Source organism: Mercurialis annua, linkage group LG4 (assembly GCF_937616625.2).
Source record: "Mercurialis annua linkage group LG4, ddMerAnnu1.2, whole genome shotgun sequence".
Lineage (NCBI taxonomy): Eukaryota > Viridiplantae > Streptophyta > Magnoliopsida > Malpighiales > Euphorbiaceae > Mercurialis > Mercurialis annua.
Window position 1 is genome coordinate 40,152,590 of NC_065573.1, and position 25,456 is coordinate 40,178,045.

General features: G+C 27.7%; 1 protein-coding gene across 2 annotated transcripts; it reads left to right on the top strand.

Annotated features, from left to right (window-relative positions):
• The first annotated feature begins 21,413 nt into the window (after window positions 1-21,413).
• LOC126678892 (uncharacterized protein At5g41620-like) lies at window positions 21,414-25,456 on the top strand. 2 transcript variants are annotated; one of them, XM_050373806.2, is made up of 3 exons: window positions 21,415-22,119; window positions 22,951-23,076; window positions 23,651-25,456. In XM_050373806.2, exons 1-3 carry the CDS (start codon window positions 21,685-21,687, stop codon window positions 25,166-25,168), a joined length of 2,079 nt encoding a protein of 692 aa, XP_050229763.1. In that variant the 5' UTR covers window positions 21,415-21,684; the 3' UTR covers window positions 25,169-25,456. The 2 variants fall into 2 exon arrangements, with proteins under 2 accessions (XP_050229764.1, XP_050229763.1); XM_050373807.2 differs by lacking the exon at window positions 22,951-23,076 and having other exon boundaries at window positions 21,414-22,119.

Consider the following 25,456-nt stretch of genomic DNA (forward strand, 5'->3'; position numbering starts at 1 on the left):
TTTGAAAATTGGAGAAGAACAAGAAGAGGAGGAATTTGTAGGGTGTGAAGAAGCATTGAAAGCTTGCTCCGTATTTATAGGACCGTGAGACCGGCCAACTCTGTGTTGCGCTAACGTGTCATCTCTACTGCTATTATTCCTATTCAAATATTTCATTCTGCACTTAACTATACTCATTAGCTACTCATCTATATATTATATAATTGAGAGGACCAACGGAAGCTCCTCATTGATTCTCAACAAATAGAGCATTCTCATGAGTTCCCAGTTCTTTTAAACTACTTATTTAAATTTATTTATTATTTATATAGATTTGGTATTTATTGAAGATAATTAAATTTAATTATATCTTCAAAAAAAATTAAATTTAATCATAAGATTTATCTGTAAGTTTCTATTTTTTTACAAATACTCAATTTACTATTGCAATCTTAATGAGTTTGTAATTGAGGTAAATTCATCCACCTATAAAATCATATTTATCTTCATTCTCTTTTTATTCCACCTTTTTTTATATGTTGCTGATTTTTTTAGACGTCCATATATGTATTACTAATCGATCTTAGTTCATTGTGCAGGCATTAATGTTGCTTAGAGATTATGGGAGAGTAGAAATTCTCCTAATTAATTGAGGTGCTGCAAATAGTGAGATTTTCAACCGTTACATATTTCCTTTTTCAAAAAAGATAGTAAGTTTTCTTTTTATTTTTTATTTTTCTTGATGTGGGTTGTAAAACTGTTATAATTTATTGATTAACTTAGGTTATATTACAAGATTAATTAACATTTGATGAATTTTACTATATTTTGATTATTGATTAATGTGTTTATATATAGTTGGAAGTTTATTTGTATTGGGTGTTTATATTCAGTAATAATTATTTTAATTGACTGTTATAGCTCTGCTAAAAAATTAATTGTTATAGCTTAATTGCAGGTATAAACTCTTTTCGATTTTTCGTTGTTTCAACACAAAATGAAATTGATTCTTATGTATTATAATAGGCATGCAGCTGTGTGGAGATAATAGAGAACAGAGAATCTCATATATCTAAAAAATTCAACCAAGTTTGTGATTTCTTTTATCAGAATACATGCTTTGAGATTTGTTAACTTAGATTTTTTTAGAAAGTTAACTTAGATTTTAAACTGACACATAAAAAATTTAACCGGATCCTAAAACATATTGGCACCAAAATCAAATATCCATAATTAACACAGTAAATGATATTTATGAAAAAGATATACAATAATAATAACAATAAATTTTCATAAATACAAAACAAAATAAAATTATTTATTTGAAATTATTACATATTAAAAACTATAATTAAATGTTAAATTGAGTTATCAAACATTTCAACTCTAAAATAGATTTTACATAGAAAAAAATCTTATTTTTTTATCTAAATAATACAAGGACCACATGACACAATAAACTATTTATTTCAATCTTGAATATTTTATTACTTTGTATTTTTGTAACTAAACTTTGATATACATTTTTTGTTAATGAAAAAATACACAATTATAATATTACTTTTCATAAACAAACTAAAATTATTTATTGAAATTTGTTAAATATTCAAAAATTGTTATATACCGATTTGTTTGAAGTTGAGTGTTAAATGAAATTATCAAACATCTTCAACTCACATAAAATATTTTACATAAAAAAATATCTTATATTTAATCTAAAACAATTAATACATGAACCACATGATACAATGAACTATTTATTTGAATCTTGAGTTCTTTTATCAATTCAAATATGGTATTAAAAAAATCAATAGATTATTGAAAATCATATACCTGATTAACATTTCATTAGAATAAAAAATGCATGCAGATTTGTACGGAAACATAAGAAATTACCGAAGAGAAAAATATAAAAATATATCATTCATATCAAATAAAAAAAAGTCATTGTCATAATATTAAAATATATTTTTATTTTATCTTATTAATTTGTAAATTATGATATTTTAATATTTATTTGTATTAATTTCTAAAATAAATTAAATATTAGTTTGATTCCGCACAAATGTGCGGGCTTACGACTAGTTACATTTAATTCATATCTTATTCTTAATCATTCTACATTATCTAGTTACACCAATTAATTTTAAATTCCGCAAGTTATTTTATTTAACAGATCACTCAGTGTATTTTATTTTATTTATCTAATCTCCTTCGAAATTACTTATTCTATCATCATGTCGAGTTATGTGATAGTTAAATTTGATTATAGTGCATATTTTTTTATTGAAAAAATAATTTAAAAACTCAAAATAATTTATATATGTGGACTCAATAAAGATAAAAACTTTAAAAAATACCTAATTAGATAAAAAAAAATTAAAATTATAGGAACTTTGAGATGGATTTGACCTTAATAAAATTCTAACCAATAGTTTATTGCTCAAATGATATAAAGATTAGGCAGCAAACTGATAGATTATGAGTTTAATTTTCCACAAACGAACTTCCCACTGCAATTATAAAGAAAAAAAAATTACACTTCAAAAAGATTGTTATTTTTAGTTTATTAGTATACTAAAATTATACTAACTGTATATACTGTATTTTTGTAATTATTTTTTATTTTTTAAATATTTTTTTAAATATTTTTAAATCAACTAGGTAATTTTTTGTAAATAAAAAAATCAATAGGTATTTTTGTAAATAAATGGTGTAATTTTCTCTTTTAAGAATTCACAAGATCTACTCTCTTAGTCTATTTAAGAAGGGACATAAACCTATTTAAAAAGTCTGTATTATTGTCATGAGTTTTATGTGATTTTATAAGATTTTTTTTATTATCCTTTTTTTTCGAAAATTAATACTCCCTTTCTTTCATAAAAATTAAAAAAAATAGTGCTTTAATAAGAATTAAAAAAACTCATTAATTATGGTTAATATATTACTCTCTCCATCCCATTTAGAAACTGCCGTTGTTATTTGTTACACATATTAAGAAGACATAAAATATATTTTTTTCCTATTTTTCCCTCATCAATTGTACTTTACAATTATGCATATTATTAATGATAAATCAGTTTTGCTATTAACATAAGATAAAGGGTAAAATGAGAAATTATGTTAAAAATGTACAATGGAACTTTTTAAGTAGGACATAAAAAAATGACAATAGAACTTCTCAAATGGAACGGAGAAAGTAAAATATTCTTACAATATCCTTTATAAAATTTAAGAGTATATCGTTATGGAACTACTATATTTAATGCTCATACAATAAATTATGGGGGTAGTTTGATAATTCTATTTTAAATTAATAATTAATATGGTTAAATTTCTATTTTTATGGAACGGAGAAAGTAATTATTACTCTATATACAAAATACAAAAATACCATTAATAAAAATAAAACAAAATAAGCAATAGTGATTACTTCCTCTAATCCAATAAAGTTATCCACTTTCATAATTTTTTTTTCCAAAACTCATGTCCATTTCTATTAAACAACAATCCGTAAAGTTAATATTTTTATATTGTCCTTGTTTAAAACCCACAAATAAATTAGTATTTATTGCAATTTATAAGTACATGAGGTTTTGTGACTACATTAAATAAGTTATAAAGAAAAGGTAAAAAAAATTATAAAAATTTATAATATTAATTATATTTTCTTAAATTATGTGATAATATGAAAGTGGACGACTCTATTGGGACGGAAGGAGTGCTATTTTTTCTAGAGAAAATAACAAGAAAACCAACAAAAAGACTTCTATTTTCGTACATTACAATTTTAATCAATCTATTTTCATTGTTACCATATTATTTTCATAATCACCAGCTTTCTTCATTTATTTTCAACCACTACCACTTTATTCCCAAGCGTACACGTGTCAAACTAAATCACACATGTAGCGTGTTGCATTGTTCTTTTCTTCTTCCTTACTGTTCTTTTTACCCTTTTTTTGCCGTTTTTCTCTCATCTGGGACATTGATGGCAATGAGTATGTTGATTATGTTGGTTCTCACTGGTAGTAATATTAAGAGAAGGTGATGAAATGTACATATAGGCATGTTGGCTAATGGCTGATCTCCTGAAACTGATGATGAATTTGTGGACGAACAAAAAAGAATTTGCAACAGCAAAAATGGCAGCCGTTGATAAATTATCAAATAAAAGTCTGATACTACTCTTAGGTGTAATTGGGCTTGGATGTGTGTGTTTTCTCTTTCTTTTTTTTGACTAAAATTTGGGATTTAAAGAATTAGAAGGCTTAGAAAAATGGGTATTGACCCTTTATCTCATAAGCCAGTAGCCACTTTCTATTACTGAAACACCAATTCAAGAACAAGAACAAGAAAAATGGGTATTGACCCTTTAATTTCTATGATTTTTGTATTTTTGTATTATTGTTTATATTTTTATTTTATATTAGTGTTTTTATTTTGTACATTTCCGATACATTTTTGATTCATTTTTTATATATATTTTATTCATCTCTGATACATGTTTGATATGTATTCGACCGTTCAAACACTTTTTCTTGTGTTTTATACATATTTGATACGTTTCAAATATATTAGATAATTATTAATTTATAATTTTTAAAGAAAATAGTTAAACGACGCGTATGTAGGTTAATTTCTCTTTTTCAAAATCTTGAATTGAGACAATCAATGATGGAACAATTCCGTGTTGTTGAGTTTTTGGATTTTTTTGTTGCATGGAAGAAGTGTAAATAGTTTAACAATGCCATCAGATAAGACTTGGAGGAAATTAGGTGATTCTGCCACCAAAAAAATCTTCTATGGAGATATTATGGCTATGGAGAATGTGTGGAAAATATAAATAAATGCATTAGTTAGAGAAAAAGTGGAGACATTTTGGGTCTAGAAAAAGAATTAGATGTAGTAAAATTAAAGTATAATTAACCAATTTAATTGTTATTTTTTATTTTAGTCTATTTAATTGATTCAATTGTCTAATTTGATCGGTTCGTTTTATATTTATACATCTATGATGTATAATTTATACATGATAGATACATTTTTAATGTACTTTATAGATACATCGTTGATACATAAATTATACACGATTGATACATTTCAATACATCTTAGATATATTAGATGATTATTGATTTATTAATTAAAAATAAATAGTTAAACAACGTACGTATAGGTTTTTTTTGCCAAACGCGTAGGTATTTTAAAATTTACCTTAATAGATACATCGCTGATAAATAATTTATACATGATAAATATATTTTTTAAATATACTTAACATATATAATTTATGTATAATAGATACATCGCTGATACATTGTTATTTATCAAAAAAAAAAATTAAACATGATAGTATATTTTTTAAATGTACTAATAGATACATCGCTGATACATAATTTATACATGAGATATATATTTTTAAAATATATTTAAATAGATACATCGTTGATACATATATACTTTTTAAATATTCGTAATAGATACATCCGTGATATATAATTTCTATGTGATATATATTATTATAAGTTAGGCCCGTGTATCAATAAAATTGAAAAATTATCAAACATATAATTTAATATATCGCCGATACATATATGATACATATTTGATACATCGCTGATACATTTCTGATTTGTCAAGTTCTATAGTTTCAAGGACTGCCATCGTTGGAGTATTATTTATAGCGTGGATACATATCTGATATATTCAAATAAATCATCGTCAAATTCTATAAAAAATATATATATAAACATGATAGACACATTTTTTAAATGTATTTAATAGATACATCGCTGATACATAATTTATACACGATAGATATATTTTTAAATGTATTTAAATAGATACATGATAGATACATTTTTACTAAATTTATACATTTTTATTAAATTTACACACTATATATTTTTTACATATATTTGTTTGATACATAATTATTTATTGTAGTTAATTAAACTAACCTTTTAATTTTTGTAAATATTACTTTGAATAATTTTGTGGATTTTTTTATATTTATAAATATACAGGAATAATAAAATACGATATATAATCAAAATATATTTTTAAAAGATAAATAAAAAACTGTCAATTTTATTTTTTTGGAGAATGTATCAATGATATCTCGGAGATGTATCGGAGATGTATCGGAGATGTATCAGATGATATTACAAAACTGTGTCTATAATTTGTTGATGATTGCGTGCTATTGGCTGACGCTCTGACGCGCTGACGCGCTATGACGCGCTCTGACACGCCAATCACATGTGCTAGCTGTTTTTATTCCTTTTTATTAAGATAATGTCATGTTTGCCATGTGTCACCTTTTTAATGGAATGGTGTTTGTTGTAAACTTTTGTGCTTTTGTGGTAGGAATGATAAATAATGGAGTTAGGTGACAATGTATGAAATGTTGAGCCATTTTTGTGGTATTTTTGTGATATTCTCTTTTTTCTATTACATTTTAAAAGTCTCAGTTTCTTTTATAGAAAAATTAAAAGAGCATTAAAAAATCATATTAATTACTTATGTTGTTTCTGGTTTTATTTATATACCCTTTTTTAGGGTAATTTAAAAAAAGATTAAAAAATTCAACATAAATTTTTTTATTGAAATAAAAATAGGATTTTTAAACTGAAATATTTTAAAATAGAATATAGAACTTATTGAATAGGACGGAGACAACATCTTTTAATCTACATGTAAAAAATATTTATCTCTTTTTAAATGAGACTGGAAAAATAATAAAACAAAGACATTATGAGGGGGAAATAATTCAGATCAATTAAGATATTGTGCAAAGTGTTTGCAATAGTCAAAGAAATTCGTGGAATTAAATATTCAATCATGCAGCCATCCAAGTCAGCACACTTCATTTACAATTTCTTTTAAGCATTGGATTAGATGAATGAAGATAAAAATATGATGAATTCTATTTTTTTCTTATCATAAAAGTCAATTAGCAAAACTCAACCATAATAATTAAAAAAGGCTCATTAGCATTTTTTGGTAAAGTTTAGAAATTAATTTGAGTTTTACTATGTAGAACCGATTTTATCCACTCGAATTTACGCGTTACTAATTAAAGTACAATATAAAAGAAGGTCTTGCACTGTAGTGTTTTAAGGCGATTTATTACATATTCTTTTGTTAGACATCTTTATATTAAAAATTCAAAAATAATATTGCATAGTCACAAAGAAAAAATTATCTTTAAGTGATGATGTTATATTAATTAAGTTACGTAAATTGAAAACTAAGAGTAATTGTAAGTATTATTTAGTTTAGTATTTTAAGAATTGAATCGGCCGGTTTGGACAAATACATGAATTCAGTCCGATTTGGTTCTTCTCTAAAAAGTTAAAATATGATTTAACTTGTCCAAATTAAAAATAGCAAAAATCTGAAAACTTTGATTAAACCGTAAAATCTTGATCATAATGTGATCAATTCACTAGCTAACTAAATCTTATATATGTAAGAAAATTTTAAATATGTAGATTTATTTTAATAATTGTAATATATTTTAGTTAAATGGTTGAACTAATGATTGGATCGATTAAACTGTATACTTCAGATTAAACTGTATACTTCAGTTACCGGTGTTTAAGAACAATGCATTGTAAAAGTTTCTATAGTTATACAACATATTGAGTTATTTGTTGCATGCACACAACAATAAGATAAAACAATAAATTTGGATGAAACAAAAATAAAAATAAAAATACGAAAAATTTCGTCATTAAATGAATAAAAATGCAAGACGCACACGTCAAAAGAAAAAGGTGGAGGATTCCGACGCATATATCATATATGTGAAGTTGCAGTATAGCAAAATTAATAGAGAATAAACTGATGAGAGTAAGAAAGAAAATGAAAAGAAAAGAGTTTGAGTAATAATTGAAATAGACCAGAAAATTGCAAAGTGTTTGGTTGATAAAAGGTCATCTACAAAGTTCTAGGAATGTAGGTGAATTGGTAAAACGCTCTTCTATATTAAATAAAGTCACGGGTTTAAACTGTATCATGTATGCAGCCGTTTAAAATTTGGAGTTAGAATTTTGCCTCCCGTATGAGACTTATCCGGTTTAACTGAAAATTAATCTGAATGTGAAAAGTCAGTTTAAACGTACTATTTAATAGTTGAGTTCCGTTTAAGACAGCTTATATACTATGTACCAAAAAGAACATACTTCAAGTATAGTAATTAACTGATATTATATTATCAAAAAAAAACTGAAATTATAACTAATTAGACTAACTTTCTTAATAATTGATTTCAAAAGAAAATTTTCTTAATAATTTTCTAGTTTAATACGATAATATACATGTTTTTAGATTTAATCACTAAAAAATATTTCACCTTTTTATTTTTTTTGTTTAGGTCTATTTGCTTAGAAACTTTTGTGCTTTAAGTCTTCTTTTAATCATATCGTGACGTTGAAAATTATCAATTTTATCTACTTTTAAATTTTTAATTTTCAATTGCACCCTAAAACATTAGATTGACCTCTTTCACTTGAATAACATTCAAATAAACTTTTTATATTTAAAATATATTTTAAATAGATATTAATATTATAAATAGTACAAAAAACACTTTTCCTCACAAAATTCTTTATATATTCTTAATTAATTTAATTTAATCTGAATAAATTTAATATATAAAAAATTTATTTTTAAATAAAAAATTGTTAAATTCATCCCGATATTAAAACACTCCTGACACCCCGCAACTGTCTAACTCCAACCTCGCTACCGCCCGGAACCGATTCAAAATCGTTTCGTCTTCCCCATGAGGAAGATGAACCAGATCTGACCTTGAGCAAGGTATGCTCGTCCTCATTCCACGTAGGACGAACATTCTTCCTGTGGCGTGTCTGAGGTGGTCAGTGGAAGATTCGAGAAAAACGGTGGCGGATTTTCGCAGTCAGAAGTTGACTCGTGTCGATTTTTAATTTATTTATAAAATTAATTAAGAATTCAAATTACTTTTAGTTTGAATATGGTTGTTTTGTTAGTTTTTAAAGATGAAGGATTTATTTATATATTTTTGAATTGAAAAAATATAATTTTATTCTAAGATTTAGTTATTTGGATGATTTCATCCTTAAAATAAAAAATTGGTAGAAATTAAAAAATTGGGGTACAATTAAAAACAATTTTTTTAAAAAATAGGTATCATTGATATTTATCAACGTCGGGGTAGAATTAAAAAAATGACTTAAAGATTGGGGGGTTTTGAGCGATTAGACCTTTCGTTTATGCCTAAACTTATAGTATCATCAATTTTGCTCATTTTTTAATTTCCAGTTTTAATTATTATTATTTGTTAAAATAAAAATAAAAAAATTATAAATATGTCTTTCATGTCGTTTTAATTTACCTTTTTACCATCAAGATTTTCAAATATAAAAACTATATCTGAAATTTTTTTCACTCCAATTGAAATTAAAGTCGAAAAATAAGTTAAAATTAAAGATTTTAAAAAAATTAGCCATAAATGAAAAAGAAATCAAAAAAGGCGAGGTAATATGTTTATGTTTTTATAGGAGATAGTATGAACTAATTATAGATTTAATAAGTTAAATAAATAATTGATATATTTATACAACATATATAATTCTTATATTTTTTGTAGAATAAATTTACATAATCTAATTCAAACACCTGTATACAATTTTGACTTTTAAGAAAAATTAATAGTGAGTAGTTTATTTACTAAAATAGATCATTCTCTAACTAATAAATAAAAGAAATTATATAATTTAAAAAGTCTAAAAAATTTCAGTTTTTATAATTTTTTTGATCTAAAAAATTAGACTTTTTTTTAATTGGGTTAACTTTTTTGTTTCTGGTTAAACCGGTCGGTCCAATAAGATTGTTGAAACGCTGACTAGGTAGCACGGAAACGGAAACGGGAAACGGAAACGATACGAAACGGACACGGGAAAACGAAATTTTTTCAAAATGAAGGACACAAAACGTGGGGGAAACGTGTAAATAACAAAAATGTAGGGACATATTTATAAAAATATTATTTAAATATTTATGATAATTAATAAAATAATTCATTTTAATATACTAAATATTTAAAATTTTATAAATATATAAAAAATATAATATAATTCAACACAAATAAGTATATTTGATGTATTATGGATAATGCGAATGTAAAATTTATGGGTAACTAGTTAGATTTTTTTATTTGTGGGTAATAATTTTAATTTTTTTTATAAATTTAAATTTTTATTATTTACAGAAATGGCCCGAAACGTTTCGTAGGGTGTCCAAGAGTTTCCGGTTTCCGAAACGTTTCTGAAACGGGAAACGCAACTTTGTCGAAGTTTCCGTGCAACTTAGAACGCTGATATTATACATTGAATGCATTATGCATATGCTTATAAGTTTATAAGTTTACAAGTCAACTTTTCACTTTTTACTGTTCAAGAAAAAAAATCCCACTTTCCTTCAATAATACAACATAAAAATCAAATACTTATAATAAACGAAAGAGCAAAAAACAACTTATAACATCTGGACTTGACACCTGATAAAGTTTTTAATATTTTAAAAAGTTCTGATTTTATAATATGTTATCTTTATTATTTTCAACTCATTATAATCTAATTTATTAGTTTATTCATAAATTCGATGAGGATAATGAATATCATAATTTTTAAAGAAAATATGGATGATTTTAAATTTGTGATAGCATGTTTATAATTTAAATTGGATTTAAATTTATGTTTATCCTATGCAGCATTAGGTATGATATAAGTTAACCATTATTAATAAGAAATATTTGCCACATATGTTTAAATTACAACCGACCAATAATCGTAAGAAACTATAACATACCTAGTATATGAATTAAATGAGGTCACTTTGGTTACAATCATTATATAAGCAGGTGTAAGCATAACTGAACCCAACCACAATACCAAACTAAATCAAATTATTATTGAGAGTGAAATACTTAAAGTGGTTAATATAGTCTGATTTAATTTAAAATATATAAAAAAATTATTTTTTCAGTTCTGATTTGGTTTTAAAATTCGGTCTACCGAGTCAAATAGAAAAACCGAACTTTTAAATATGTCGTTTTGATATATATATACAAAGAAATCGAATTTTTTCAATAGTGTTTTTTTGAAGAAATAATCATTAATGTAAAAGTAAATTATAACTTGATCAAATATTAAAGAAATTAACACATTTAAGAGATGCAATAACATAATACAGGTAAGATAACCGAAAGTTATATCTAATTTCTTCAATTGCGCTGACAGAACTATCTGAATGTGTAACTCGGCAATTCGTCCACTATACTCAATAGTTATTTTCTCTTGTAAAAAATAGCCAAAAATACTTTTTCTAAAAATAATTGTCTCCATATGTAATTAGGATAATGATTAATGAATTCTCTCTACACAAAACCTTATCCCTTAGTTCATGCTTACACATTTTTGCTTATAGAAAAGTTCCAAGAAGAAGAGTTCAACAATGTATCAAGTCGTACATTTTGCATTTGAATTAACCATTTCATATTAAACAAAAAAAATTTGTCATCAAAGCAATAAAATCATAAGTTAAGATAATATTGAATTAAGGGATTAAAAGTCAACAGCCACAATAAAGTTTCTTTTAAGTGTATATTCCTTTATCAAAAAGATTCTCTATCCATATTATTTAAAAGAATTTAATGATGATAAAAATAATAATTTAATGAATAAAATATATATTTTTATACTATCCTAAAAATATGGCCTAATTACTTAAAAAAAAACTACCTTATATTATTTTTTCGTTTATATCCCGACCTAGAAAAAAGTTCATTTGTACCATTTTTTTGATTTTCCGTTTTCGTTTCTACCCCAAAATTTAAATTTTTGACAATTAAATTAATTAAAGGATGAAAAAAATTATAAATAATTAAATAGAAGGGCTATATTATATTTTTTCTATTTAGAAAAGTACAAACAAGTTCTCCAACTTTAAAAATATTCAAATAAGTCCTAATAATTAATTATTTTAAAAACTTTATTTAAAAATTAGATAAACTAAAAGATATTTCAGATCTATCATTGTATTTCTCTAATCTACAAATCGTCAAAAAAATTTAAATTTTTAATTATTTTTTTTCGATTCTCAGGCGAAGAGGAGAAAACCTCCTCCTCGCCTCAGAAGGAGCTGCTGTTCCTCCTCTCACGGAGTAGCAGCAGCTCCAGCTCCTCCTTCGCAGATCCGCTCCTCCTTCCATGAAGGAGTAGCTCTCCTTCATGGAAGGAGGAGCCGTGAGCGCTCCTCCTTCATGGAGGAGAAGAAGATCCGAAGGAGGAGCTGCGGAGCTCCTCCGTCCATGTTGCTCGAGTTCCTCCTTCCTCCTTCATGGAGTTTTGCGGATCGAAAAAATATTAGCTCTTTAGGTAGAGACAAAATTGAAAAACCAAAAAAGGGTACAAATAAACTTTTTTCTAGGTCAGGGTATAAACGAAAAAATGTTACAAGGTGAGAGTTTTTTTAAATAATTAGGCCTTAAAATATTATATACTCTGATAAAAAATAAACATTATATACTCACAAAAAAAATTAATAAAACTTATAAACATTAAAACCAAGAATATTATATCAAAAAAATTATTAATTAATATATAACATTTAAATTTTTTATCATTAAATTAAACAGAAAGAACATTTAAAGATTATTTTTAAAATACTAGTATTTTGATTTAGTGCTTTTTAATAGTTTGGCCTTTCATATGTTTGTAATTTTTATTTTATAGATTAAATGTACATATTGGATCATCACGTTTGACTCGGTTTTGAATTTGGATCCCAATGAACTTTTTTTTTCAATGGAAGTACTTAGCGTCATAGAAAAATTTCACATTGGACCCTTTGAATCTAAAATATCACATGTCCGTTAGTGATTGGCCAATGTGAACCATCAAATCTAATACGTTAGCGCTGAATTGGCTAGTTATTAACGGACATCATTTTAGGTTCGGAAGGTACGATATGAATTTTTTTATAAAGTTAAGTACCTCCATCAAAAAAAAAATCATTACGATCCAGATTCAAAACCGAACCAAACAAGAAGGTGCAATCCGTACATTTGGCCTTGTTTACACATGACAAGAAATGTAAATTGTATGATTTACTAATACATGTAAAATAATATAATTTTATTAAATTATATGATGTACTAACTTTATTTAATAATATTAAATTAAATACCATAGACTTATTTGCTATTGTCAACCACAAATACATCTATGGTATGACTTTATTAAAATAATATCATTTTTTTACTGGATTGCTAAACACCGCCCGGTTTTACTTACCACCGCACAGGCAAAAGACATTTCTGCCCTTTTAGCAAAATTTTAAAAAAAAAGTTCTCTCAACTCATTCGAATACATTCGAACAAATACGTAAAAAATCGATTAAAATGACGAACAACGAGTACAATTCATCGGATAACGAGTATCGACGTTCGGAAACAACCCCCGATAAATATTTTTTTTAAAAAAAACTCGAAATAAATAATTTTTTTAAATTTTTTTAAGGAGGGACGTTTACATTTCACGTCCCCTCCAGAGGAGAGGACGCCGGAAAGCGGCGTCCCCTCCTCTGGAGGGGACGCCGGACGTCCCCTTTTCAGGCGGAGGGGACGCTGGAAAAACAGAAAAAAAAAATTAAAAATTATTTTTTATCTCGAAAAAGCCGGAACATATTGTTTCCGACTGTCGGTACTCGTTTTCCGACGAATTATACTCGTTATCCGTCATTTTACTCGACTTTTTACATAGTTGTTCGAGTGTGTTCGAATGAGTTGAGAGAACTTTTTTTTTTGAAATTTTGCTAAAGGGGTAAAAATGTCTTTCGCCTGTGCGGTGCTAAGTAAAAAGGGGCGGCGAATAGCAAAACCCTTTTTTTAACTAAGAACAAGACAGGTGTATCTTAATTAGGGGTGGGCATGGACCGGTTAACCGGTCCATTGTAATACGGTTTTTAAAATTAAAAACCTAAACCTAAAATTCTAAACGGTTAACCGGTAAATCGGTTAACCATAAATAACGGTTCGGTTTTTCGGTTTTGCGGTTTTTAACCATATAACCATTAGAAAAATTAAAGACAAAAAAGATAAAATTTTAATTTTATTCGATTTTTTAGCAAACAAAAAAAAACTATAAAAATTCAAATTATATTAAAAATATAAATCTAAACTATCTTATGAATAGTTAAGTCAATGCAAATATTTATGAGTAATATTAAAACTAGATTTGTATTTTTTGAATTGTTTGTGCTGTTGTTCACGTCCACTTTCTACTATTTATAGACTTAAATATTCCTATTTTTGTTAAGTAAATATTTTAATAAGGAAAACAAATTTCTTTTAAAATATTTTCATATATAAATTCTCCTAAAATATAAATATTCCTAAATAAAATATTTGTCAATATATTTTTATATTTAGATTTTATTGTGTATATTATAAAATTCATATTATTTTATAGATTATAAAATATATCTTATTAATTATTAAAAATATATGAATATATATATAAACCGGTTAACCGGTTAACCACGGTTTTTAGAAATCCAAACCCTAAACCTAAACCATTAACCATAAAAATTAAAAATCAAAAGATAAACCTAAACCGTTGGACCGGTTAACCACATTTTTCGGTTCGGTTTTCCGGTTTCGGTTCGGTTAATGGTTTGACCGGGTTTTTTGCCCGCCCCTAATCTTAATGAACGTAACATTTAGTGTGCTTATATTTGGATAATTTTTATTTCTTTAGAACCTAAATGGATAATTTTATTTTTTTAGATCCTCTAATCTAAGAGAAGTTTGTGAGATGCTGTCTTCGACGAATATTCCAAATTTCAAGAGTTATATCCATATTTCTTCTCATGTCCCATTTTAAAAACTTTATTATAGGGTTAATTTTATACAAAATTTTATTTTAATCACGATTTTAAAAGTTGTTATATAAAATTATAAATTTTATTTTTTTTAAATCTATCACCGATTAATTTTCCGGTCAATTTTATCTTTCATTTTTTTTTAAAATCCACCGGATTCCGGTGGCCACGTCAGCAAAAATACACCAAAAATTGATTTGATTATAGATTTTTAAAAAATAAAGTTCATAATTTATATGTCAATTTTTAAAAGTCAATTCTTAAAATAAAATTTCGTGTAAAGTTCATAATTTTTTTATGAAATTAACCCTTTATTATATTATATGAAAAAAGAAGTCATATATCTCCGGCGTCTGAACTCGGTATGATCTATAACTTCATGGTTTAAAAAGGTGCATATGCACCCTATAATGTTTTTGAATGAGCTCCTTTAAACTACTAACATTTTGAAAAAGATGATCATATTAGCCCCTAACTATGCTAAATGAGAGTTTAAATGAGCTCATTTAAAAACATTAGAGCACATATGCACCTTTCTAAACTATAAAAACATATGTTTTACTTGGTTGGAAACAAGTTCACTAAAAAAGTTTAACTTCTCGAAAAATATTTTTTTTATTATTTGCTTCTTTTTTATCCATTGGGAAGTTGATGATTGACTTCCCTTTAAATAGAAAAATGACCTTTCTAGCAAAATTTAGGTAACTTCTACTTTTCTAGTTAAAGTGATTAAAATATAATTATATCCTTTTTTTTAATTTGCCAATTTAATTATAAAGAATAATATTGTCTTTAAATTTTAATTAATTAAAAATAATATACAACTTTCCGAAAAATATATTTCTCGAAAATTATACAGTTTTGAACCAAATAAGGCTATAAATGATACTCAACATAATTGTTAGCTTATTTTAATATAATTTAGATTTTTAAAATTGAAAATTGAAAATTTAACCTAGAATATTACGAAATAATAAAATATGTGAAATTAGGAGAAATTTTTAGGTAGACCGAGTCTATCACGTCATCCATAGACTAAGCCATTCATAATACAACACCTCATTAAAATGATGGTAATATTGTAATATCACCATTAAAATTTGAATGTATTTATTGCACAATTATTACGATATTGTCATCATTTTAATGAGGTGTTGCATTATAAGTGGCTTAGTCTACAAATGACGTGATAGATTCGGTCTACCTAATAATTTCTCTGAAATTAGATATAATATTTTAAAAAAATTCTTTTAAAACGACACATAAGAAATATTAATTAATTCTATTTAAATAATCATTCTCAATCATTCACAACAAACACTTAATTGCAAAAAACAAACGACTTAACTGAAAATTAAAGTCATATATCATTTTTTCTTAAATATATAACGTAAAAATATTTTTAAAATAGTTAAACACATATTATCTATTAAATCATAATAAGCCAATATGTAGTCTATATATACACATAGAAAAAGTATGAGAAACGAGAAATCGAGGAAATAGGGTCATTCATAGCTCTAAATTTTACTTTTAGGATCAAATAAACCCTCAACGTTTAGAAAGGTTTAAACATGCCCCTAACATTGTAAAAAATGAACAATCAAGCACCTATTTTGGACAACCACACCCCTAACGTCTTACTTATCCGTTAAAATTGAGGGCCTGATTGTTAACATTTTAAGACGTTAAGGGTATATTTGAACCTTTTCAAACATTAAGGGCTTGTTGATCCTGAAGTCAAACCTTAAGGGAAAAAATGACCCTTTTCCCATAAATCAATGATGACATTACTTTTCTATTTTGAAAGCTTCAAAGGAATAGAAAATGGCAATAGCTTGTAGTTTGTGGTTATAGAGAAAATGGGAGTCACACTTCTGAATCTAAACCATATAATTATATATTGTCAGCCTACATATATTACTGCTCTTTATGATCTGTCACATAGCAAATTTCAAATGTCAAAGTGAATATTTCTCTTTATTTATTTTCTTTTCTTTGTATACATTATTACTCCTTGTTTGATTGATAGATATTTTAGAAAATATATCAAGTTTATGAAATTATATTCATACATTTGAATAACTTTCAAGATGAATCTGTTTTGAAGTTGGAAATTAATAATTTTTTATATGAAAATATGTTGTTTATTTGTAAATAAGTTAAAGTCAACTTATTTTCTTATTTAATTAGTAGAGAAATGTCCGTGGAAGTAGGAAGAATGTTTAACGCAAAGCTAGCTAGATACATTCTGTGGTTATCATTACAGTTCTTATATATATGGGTTAATTCCATAAAAAGTCACGACCTTTACACGAATTTTCATTTTAATCACGACTTTTAAAAGTTGGCATACAAAACCATGACCTTTCAACTTTTTTCAAATCTATCACCAAATCAATTTTTGATGTATTTTTGATGACGTGACCACCATAATATGGCAGATTTGTAAAAAAATGAAAGGTAAAATTCACCGGAAAAATAATCGGTGATAAATTTGAAAAAAAAATAAAAGGTCATGGTTTAATATGTCAATTTTTAAAAGTCGTGATTAAAATGAAAATTCGTATAAAGGTCGGATTTTTTATGAAATTAACCCTATATATTTTTATAAACTATATATCATTTATTCATAAAAAAAACTACATATCATTTTATTCATTTATTATCATCAATTTATAGTACTGCAATAAAAATGAAATTCCGTGTTTGAAACGTCGAATTTTCGACACATTTTTAAAATGAAAAACATTGATTGAATAAAGTGTTCGTGCATATACATGTGTAGTTTTACTCGATAAATTTCTATTATTATTATACAATTTCAGGTAAGGTACTATATTAGTTGGTGTTATTTATTGGCTTAAATGGACCAAAAACTATCAATTTTCACGAGATTTGCATTTAACATAAATTTTTAATTTTGACATTATTTAACATGGACTTTTCAATTTTGCAATTAAAACCACGTTTGCGTTTTGTTTGAAAAACGGTGCCGTTTTACACCCAAAACGGTGCCGGTGTCTTAATTGCAAAAATTAAAGTTCGTGTATTTTTGTGCCAAAATTAAAAATTTATGTTAAATATACAAAATATGTGAAAGTTAGTGATTTTTGGTGCATTTAAACCTTATTTATTCTAGCAATTGGTAATTTGGTATATATTTCAAGAGGTTATATGTTTAATTTAGAGTGTGAAACATAATCTAATAATTGAAATATAAAACTTTAAAATAAAGCTATTGAAAGAACTATTTTGAAATTACTACAGGTTTTAAAACTAAAACCAGATGTACAATTTTATGAGAATCTTAAGCAAACATTTTAATTATTTAATATTATTTTCTCCTGTTGTTTCTACATTACATAAGATCCAGTCACAAGAAAAGTATATAATTTTATTCATATTGTATAATTCCCAATTGGTGGTATCATGCATGTGGATGTAATCAAGATTCAGAATATAAACTTGTTATATGGAATAATTTTGATATAGACTTAATTAAAGTTTACACAATAAGTTGATGTAAACTGTTAGTTTAATTAGGTGGGATTCATTTGGAAGTTATCATAATCAATAGTTGTGCTCTTTGATTGTATATAATTCAGTAGTAAACCCATAAAATAAAGTAAGAGAACTGTAGAGAAAAGAAACAATTGATAACCAAATAAACGAGATAGAAAAAGATTTTTTTTTGGCTAAAATAGGATTCTAATTAAAAGTAAAAAAAACGAAAATGTTTGGATTTTTTGGTTTGTTAGACTTATGTAATAAGAAGATAATATAAATATTTAGTATAGCTTAATTTTAAGGATGATTTTTAAATATATGTTAATTAAATTTATTAATTTTGGATGAAATGAACAATAAATTATAGATTAAATATTTAAATTAATAATCATAAATAAAAGAATAGTTCACCAGACAATTAAAATCCGAAACAAACCCGTACAGTCGATGGAAAAGCCGGGCATGATCGCATCCACACCACTTGTTAACAATATCAATTTTGACTCTTTTTCTTATGAAACTTATCCATTAGTAAAAAAAACTTCATTATTGATAAATAAATTATTATTCTTTGTCAATCTATGAAAAGAGTTGTATAGTAAATTAACTAAGATACACGTGGAGCTACCTAAGCAATAAAGTTCACTTGAATATACTAGTATATACTCTTATGCTGTGGTCAAATAATTACTATTCAATAAATTATGATTTTAGTATGATCAAGCATTAGTTAATTTAACTATTGCATAAGATTCTCTTAAAAATAAAAGCAAATGGTGTTCTAGATAAAGTGCTTTGCTCATTCATGATTCATGTGCCCTAATATGAACTTTCCTATGCTCATTTTGGACCGCAAATTGCCACTAATTATATAATTAGTGATCGAACCATAATAATTGATTGTCTAACACCATGCATCTTATTGGTTAGCCAAAAAGACCAGCTAGCTAAACTCTTATTTTGGTGGAACTTAAGTTTATATGCTATGATCAATAATGAGTCCTTTTGATCAATTGAATAGTTTGGAGGTTTGTTTACCTTTTTAATAAATTAGTTAGTTGGATTGAAAGTAATAATATTGTATTCAATAGTGCAACTCCTAACTAAGATAAATTCTTTAATCTGATTCGCACTTATGTTCTTTATTGGATTGAAATTTCAAATCCTTAGTTATAAGTATAAAGGGACATCAATTGTGTTTAAATGGTATATGTGTTGAACAACATTCTACAATAATCGTGAGACAAATTCTTTCTATAAGCGCCAAATATCAACAATGTTTAAAATTCAAATGAATGTGAGTTGATTGTTATCTTAAGAGCACATGAGCTCTATGTCTTACGAAAACTCTTAACATGACGAGTCCATGCTATAATTTAAGGCAGGGCGATTAGTTAATCAAAGAAATAAAATTACAAAAAATAGATTATGAAAGTTTAAGATAGAACATTCTATATACTCTATCTGTCTTGTTTTATTTATAACATTTTCTATTTTGTAATGTCTAGAGATATAAATGTAAATAGTAAAGCTCTGTATGTAAAATGAAAAGTTCAAAACTAAATTAAAGTTAGATCTATAATATACGATAAAATTATATTCTGTTTTAAAGTTGGATAGAGATGCCCTAAGTTAATGTTTTTTTTTTTACATAGTTGTCCTTGCAAATATGAGATATCTTCCACAAATTTAGAATTTAGTTGGTTATGCTAATTTATATACTTTATTATCAATTTGCATGGACAATTAATATCAATCTTAATTTTTTTTATCAATTTACACTTTCTACTTCTCATTTTTATCAAATAGGTCATAAGTACGGAGCCTAATTTCTTCAACTATTTAAACAATCTAAAAGCTATAATGTTGGGCTTTAAGCAGGCTTCAAAAATAATTGCTAAGCTTTGATCAAAATTTTAATAGCCCATACAAGCTGTTACAAAGTTAATGCTAACGGAAATAGTTACATAATATTAATATTTTGCGCAGTGTTTTAAAAATTGGACCGGATCGGCTGGTCAAACCGAATAAATCAAGAACCGGCCATTGATTAAGTATAAAAAAAAAACGGTATTTTCGGTTGAACCGGATTGGACAGGGTTGAATCAGAATTTGAACCGGTAAACCGATAAAAAACCGGTGCACCAGATTTTTTTATAATTTTTTAAAATTTATTAAATTGGTTAAACCGAAAACCGGTTTGGCCAACTGTTTGATTTTCAAAACACTGATTTTACGTTAACCACAAAATACCGTAAAAATCTTATTTATTCGTTAAAAATATATTTTAAAGGTTAACATCAATGAAGTCATTTTTAAACCAGCGGGAAGAGCAGTAATGGACATTGTTGTGAGAAATGAGTATGGGGCAAGTGGTGCAGTTAGGCAAGTTGGTTTTAGAAATGATTTTGTTCCGAGAGAAGTGGAGCTTATGAATATTCGGAAAATTTTAAGTTGGCTAAAGGGTAACGACAAGTTTATTTTAGAGTAGGATGCTATGACGGCTATTCTTAACATCCGTAATCCAGATTTGTTAGTTGGAGATTGTATTGAGCTAGCGAAACATGTTTATAATTTTTTTTCGAGTCACTACAAGATAACGGTCAACTTTTTTAGTCTTGTAAAAACAGAGAAAAAAAGTTTGATAAATAAACAAATGAAACGATTTATATACAATGCAAGATTTTTTTTTAAACAAGTTAGAGAAAGATTTCTATAAATTTAAAATTATTAAATTATCAATTACATCTTATTTGAGAAAAAAACTATTGTTTTCATTTTGATAACCGAATCACAATATTAGAAAAACTTTTATACCCAATAGCAGTAGAAAACACATGAATAATTACAGTTTTTTCCCCTTGAAAAGAAAATGACAGTTTTACACCAGAAAAAAGGAGAGTCGCAAATTTGGCGGGTGACAAAAGTGAATGCATGACAGGTAAGTAACCCATGAACTTTTCCCCTCTCACAACTCATTTTGGCCATACATGAAACCAATTAGAAACTAGTAAGAAACTGCAGAAACTTCAAAACCTTAAATCATTTCACTACAAACAAATCAAGATTTCACTTCCATAACAAAAACTGATCAAAGAAGACAACCTTTTCCCGAACCCATCTCCCAAAACATTAAAAGAACCCTAAAAGAATGAGACAGAATAATAATAAACACAACCCAACAACAAGAACTATAAGGAGCAGTTTTTGTAGTATTAAACTAAAGTAAAGTGAATTTTTTGAATATTAAAAAGGGAAAGAAATGAAAACAAAAAGTGAAGAAAAGGAGGAAAAGTTGAGGAGATGTGTTTTGGTAGGGAAAAAGGTGGGACCATTTTCTTGCACTCCAGTTAGACTTTGGAGGAGTCATGTTCTTTATTATTCTTCATCACCTACTGCGCATTTTAGCCTCACTGCCAACACTCAACAGGAGGAGCCTGCTTCTAATAATAACATCACTGCAAGAAAGCTAGCTGCTGTTCTTTGGGAGTTTCAGCATTATCCACCTCTTTCTAAGATGCACAGGGGTGCGCATATTACCAATGGTAACCATACCAATGGTGGTGGAGGTGGTGGTGGTGGTGGGGATGCTAGGTTGCGCCGCCACCAGAACCACCGCCATCACCATCTTTTTAAGGACAAGGGTATCGACCTTTCTCAATTCTTGGGTGATCCTTCAGCTAGCTCTATGGACCAGGTATATAAATACATGTTATAAAGTTGCTTACTTGAATGTGTTCATATGTGGGGGTTAAAAAATATCAAGGCTTTTTGTTGGTTGGTTTAAAGATTTTTAGTTAAGCTTTGTTGTTTAGGGTATTAACTTTTTATGTATAATTATTTGTTATGTTTGGCCAATTTTGTTAATAGGCCTACTTTTATGTCTTGATTGATTTAGTTTTGCAAAGTTTTGAATATTATTTGATATTTGTAGATTGTGGAGCTCATTTGTTAGGTGGAATCTCTTATCAAGATCATAGCTTTTAGATTAAATTGTGAGTTGTAATTGATTAAAGTTGTTTCCTTTGTCAAATGCCTATGTTATTATGTGTGAGGATTACTTTTTTAGAGTAATGTATCTGAGGTTATCTTAGTTAGTTTGCCCTTTTTGGTTGTTCTCTAGCTATATGGTGAAGCAACTTATGTCACTATCATATTACTGCTATGGATTAGGCAGTGTCATTCGTTTTGGTCCGTTTATTGTTATCTTTTCTGCAAGATGGAAAATTCTACCAATTATGTTTCTTGTTTGAACCAGCCGTGTTTAATTCATGAATCACTCTGGCTTAATTAATCATGTTATTCATGTTGAATCGCCTTTTGATATTATAATACGTTGGCTGCTCCTGGGCTCCTATGGGACTACTCCTTTATAGGAATAGCATGTTTAAACCCCGTTTCTACAAGTAAATACTGTAAATGATAAATGAGCCAGTAGGCGTTGATGCTGATCGCAGAGAGAGGAAAACTTGAGTTTTTATAATTAAGTTCATTCCTGCCGCTGATCTCTGTATTGTTTCTTAATCAGCCAGAGAGTGCAGGTAGTTTGAGGAGACACATTGCTGCATCACTGATTCAGCATCATAGAGCAATTGAAAGAAGTAATCGTGCTCTGCAGCCTGTATCTCCGGCTAGTTATGGCAGCTCCATGGAGGTAACCCTTAGTACACAAATGATTCTATTGTAGGACAAAATTTAGTTTCACTGGTCTCTTGATAAGAAAAAAATTACTTGAAGCAAGCAGCAGCAAACTGATAACTGAGTTGTCATTAGTCTTACATCAACTTCTAGGATATAGAACTATAGTCCCCGAACTCTGTCCATTATCCTAGTTCTATTGCTTAAATATGCTTTATATCCAACACATTATAGTACCATTTTGACTAACGTTATTTCACGGTGTCATTCTACAGATGGTTTTTGTATCATTGAATTTGCACAAATAGATATTGATTCCCTTTCCTTAAAACATTTCTAATAATTCTGGAGCTTTTAGAAATGACCACATCTAATTGTGAGGATATCGATTTTTCACTTCACCTGGTAATTATTGTTGCAGAGATGTTGACTAGCTTGTTACATGATTCTAGCTTGCCTGATTTCTTTGAGTTCAAATGCAGAAAAATTTCACCATAGAAAATTCATTTTTTGTGCCCTTTGCAGTGGATCTCGTTGTCCTAGAACTCCGAGTTCTAATTTCCTCATCTCAGCCTGTCTTTCTCGTGTAGGTAGCAACTTACAATCATGCTGTTACACCCAGCAGCTCAGTAGACTTTAAGGGAAAGATCGGCGAATCAAATTATAGTCTTAAAACATCAACAGAGCTTCTAAAAGTATTAAATAGAATCTGGAGTCTTGAAGAGCAACATGCATCCAATATGTCATTGATGAAAGCATTAAAAACGGAGCTGGATCATGCCCGTGTTAGGATCAAAGAGCTTCTTCGGGATCAGCAAGCAGATAGGCATGAGATAGATGATTTGATGAAACGAATTGCAGAAGATAAGTTAGTTAGGAAGAGTAAAGAACAGGATCGGCTACATGCTGCTATTCAATCTTTGAGAGATGAGATAGAAGATGAGAGAAAGTTAAGAAAAAGATCTGAAAGCATACACAGGAAATTAGCTCGGGAACTTTCCGAAGTTAAATCTAATCTTTCTAAAGCCGTGAATGAGATGGAAAAGGAGAGAAAATCAAGAAGGTTGTTGGAAGATCTCTGCGATGAGTTTGCTAGGGGAATTAAAGACTGTGAACATGAATTGCATGCTGTAAAACCAAAATGCGACAAGGATTGGGTTGGGAAGGCTGATGGAAATCGTTTAATCCTCCATATATCTGAATCATGGCTGGATGAGAGGATGCAGATGAAGGTAGAAGAAGCACATCAGGGCTTTGCTGAAAACAATTCAATAGTGGACAAATTTGGCTTTGAAATAGAGGCCTTCCTTAAAGCTAAGCAAATGGCCAACTCTAAAATAATTGACAAGAAGTTGCGTAGGGAACGCCGAAATTCGATGGAATCTGTCCCTCTAAATGAGGCTGTAAGTGCACCTCAAGATATGGGCGACGAAGAGGATTCTGCAAGTAGTAGTGATTCACATTGTTTCGAGCTTAACAAGCCAAGTAACGGTGAATATAATTTGCATGCAGATGAAGCTTTAGATGATTATATTGAGGAAACAGTCAAATGTGGTCAAACAAAGAAAAAGGTTGCATCTCATGAGAGAGTTAGACGTCAGAATCCGTCGAGCTTGCAAGTTAAGTTTGAAGAACAGATGGCTTGGGCAATGGGATGCAACGAAAATGAAAAATCTGAGGTGGTGAACACAGAAGAGGAAAAAACGGGTGAAGGAAACGCAGCTGATATGAGCGCTTCTCGGAAATCTGAAAACTGTAATGCTTCTGAAGGCGGCAGTCTTGAAAGAAAGAAAAAGGCAGATGATATTCACGGATTAAACCCAAACTACGTGATCGATAACTTGATAAGAAGTCATATTTCATCTTCAGAAGCTGCAAATGTTCATCTTGAGAATACTGCAGGGGAAGCTTCGACGAGCTACCCAGGTCGCAGAAATGCTAGTCCAATTCGACAGTGGATGTCGAAACTCACAACTCCAGATCTCGACACTTCACAATCTTCTGCGAAAGTACCTTCAACAGTAAAGGAACATACTTTAAAGGCAAAGCTTCTTGAGGCACGGTCAAAGGGTCAGCGTTCGCGATTAAAAATATTCCGGTCCTCTTAGTCTATTCAGAAATAGGCTTAAGAGTTTAAAGACTTTTTTGGCATACATGATTGGCTCTTCTTCCATATGGAATGATCAAGAATTCATGTTTATTGTGAATATTGAGTGACTGCACAATTTCTTGATTATGAAATGTTGCTACATCTTCAAAATACGGCTTTATTTTCTATCTTTTGTATATGAGTGTAAAACCCCTATTTTTCTAGCTGCATGGATATGATAAATTTTAAGATGAGCTACAGTTTTTGACTAATTATTTGAGGTCTGAAATCTCCATATTTACATTCA

Excerpts from the sequence above, each read along its gene's own strand:
- LOC126678892 (XM_050373806.2), top strand. The coding sequence starts at position 21,685 with ATGAAAACAAAAAGTGAAGAAAAGGAGGAAAAGTTGAGGAGATGTGTT. Across the intron at positions 22,120-22,950 it reads CAGCTAGCTCTATGGACCAG|CCAGAGAGTGCAGGTAGTTT; the intron begins GTATATAAATAC and ends TTTCTTAATCAG. Across the intron at positions 23,077-23,650 it reads GTTATGGCAGCTCCATGGAG|GTAGCAACTTACAATCATGC; the intron begins GTAACCCTTAGT and ends TTTCTCGTGTAG.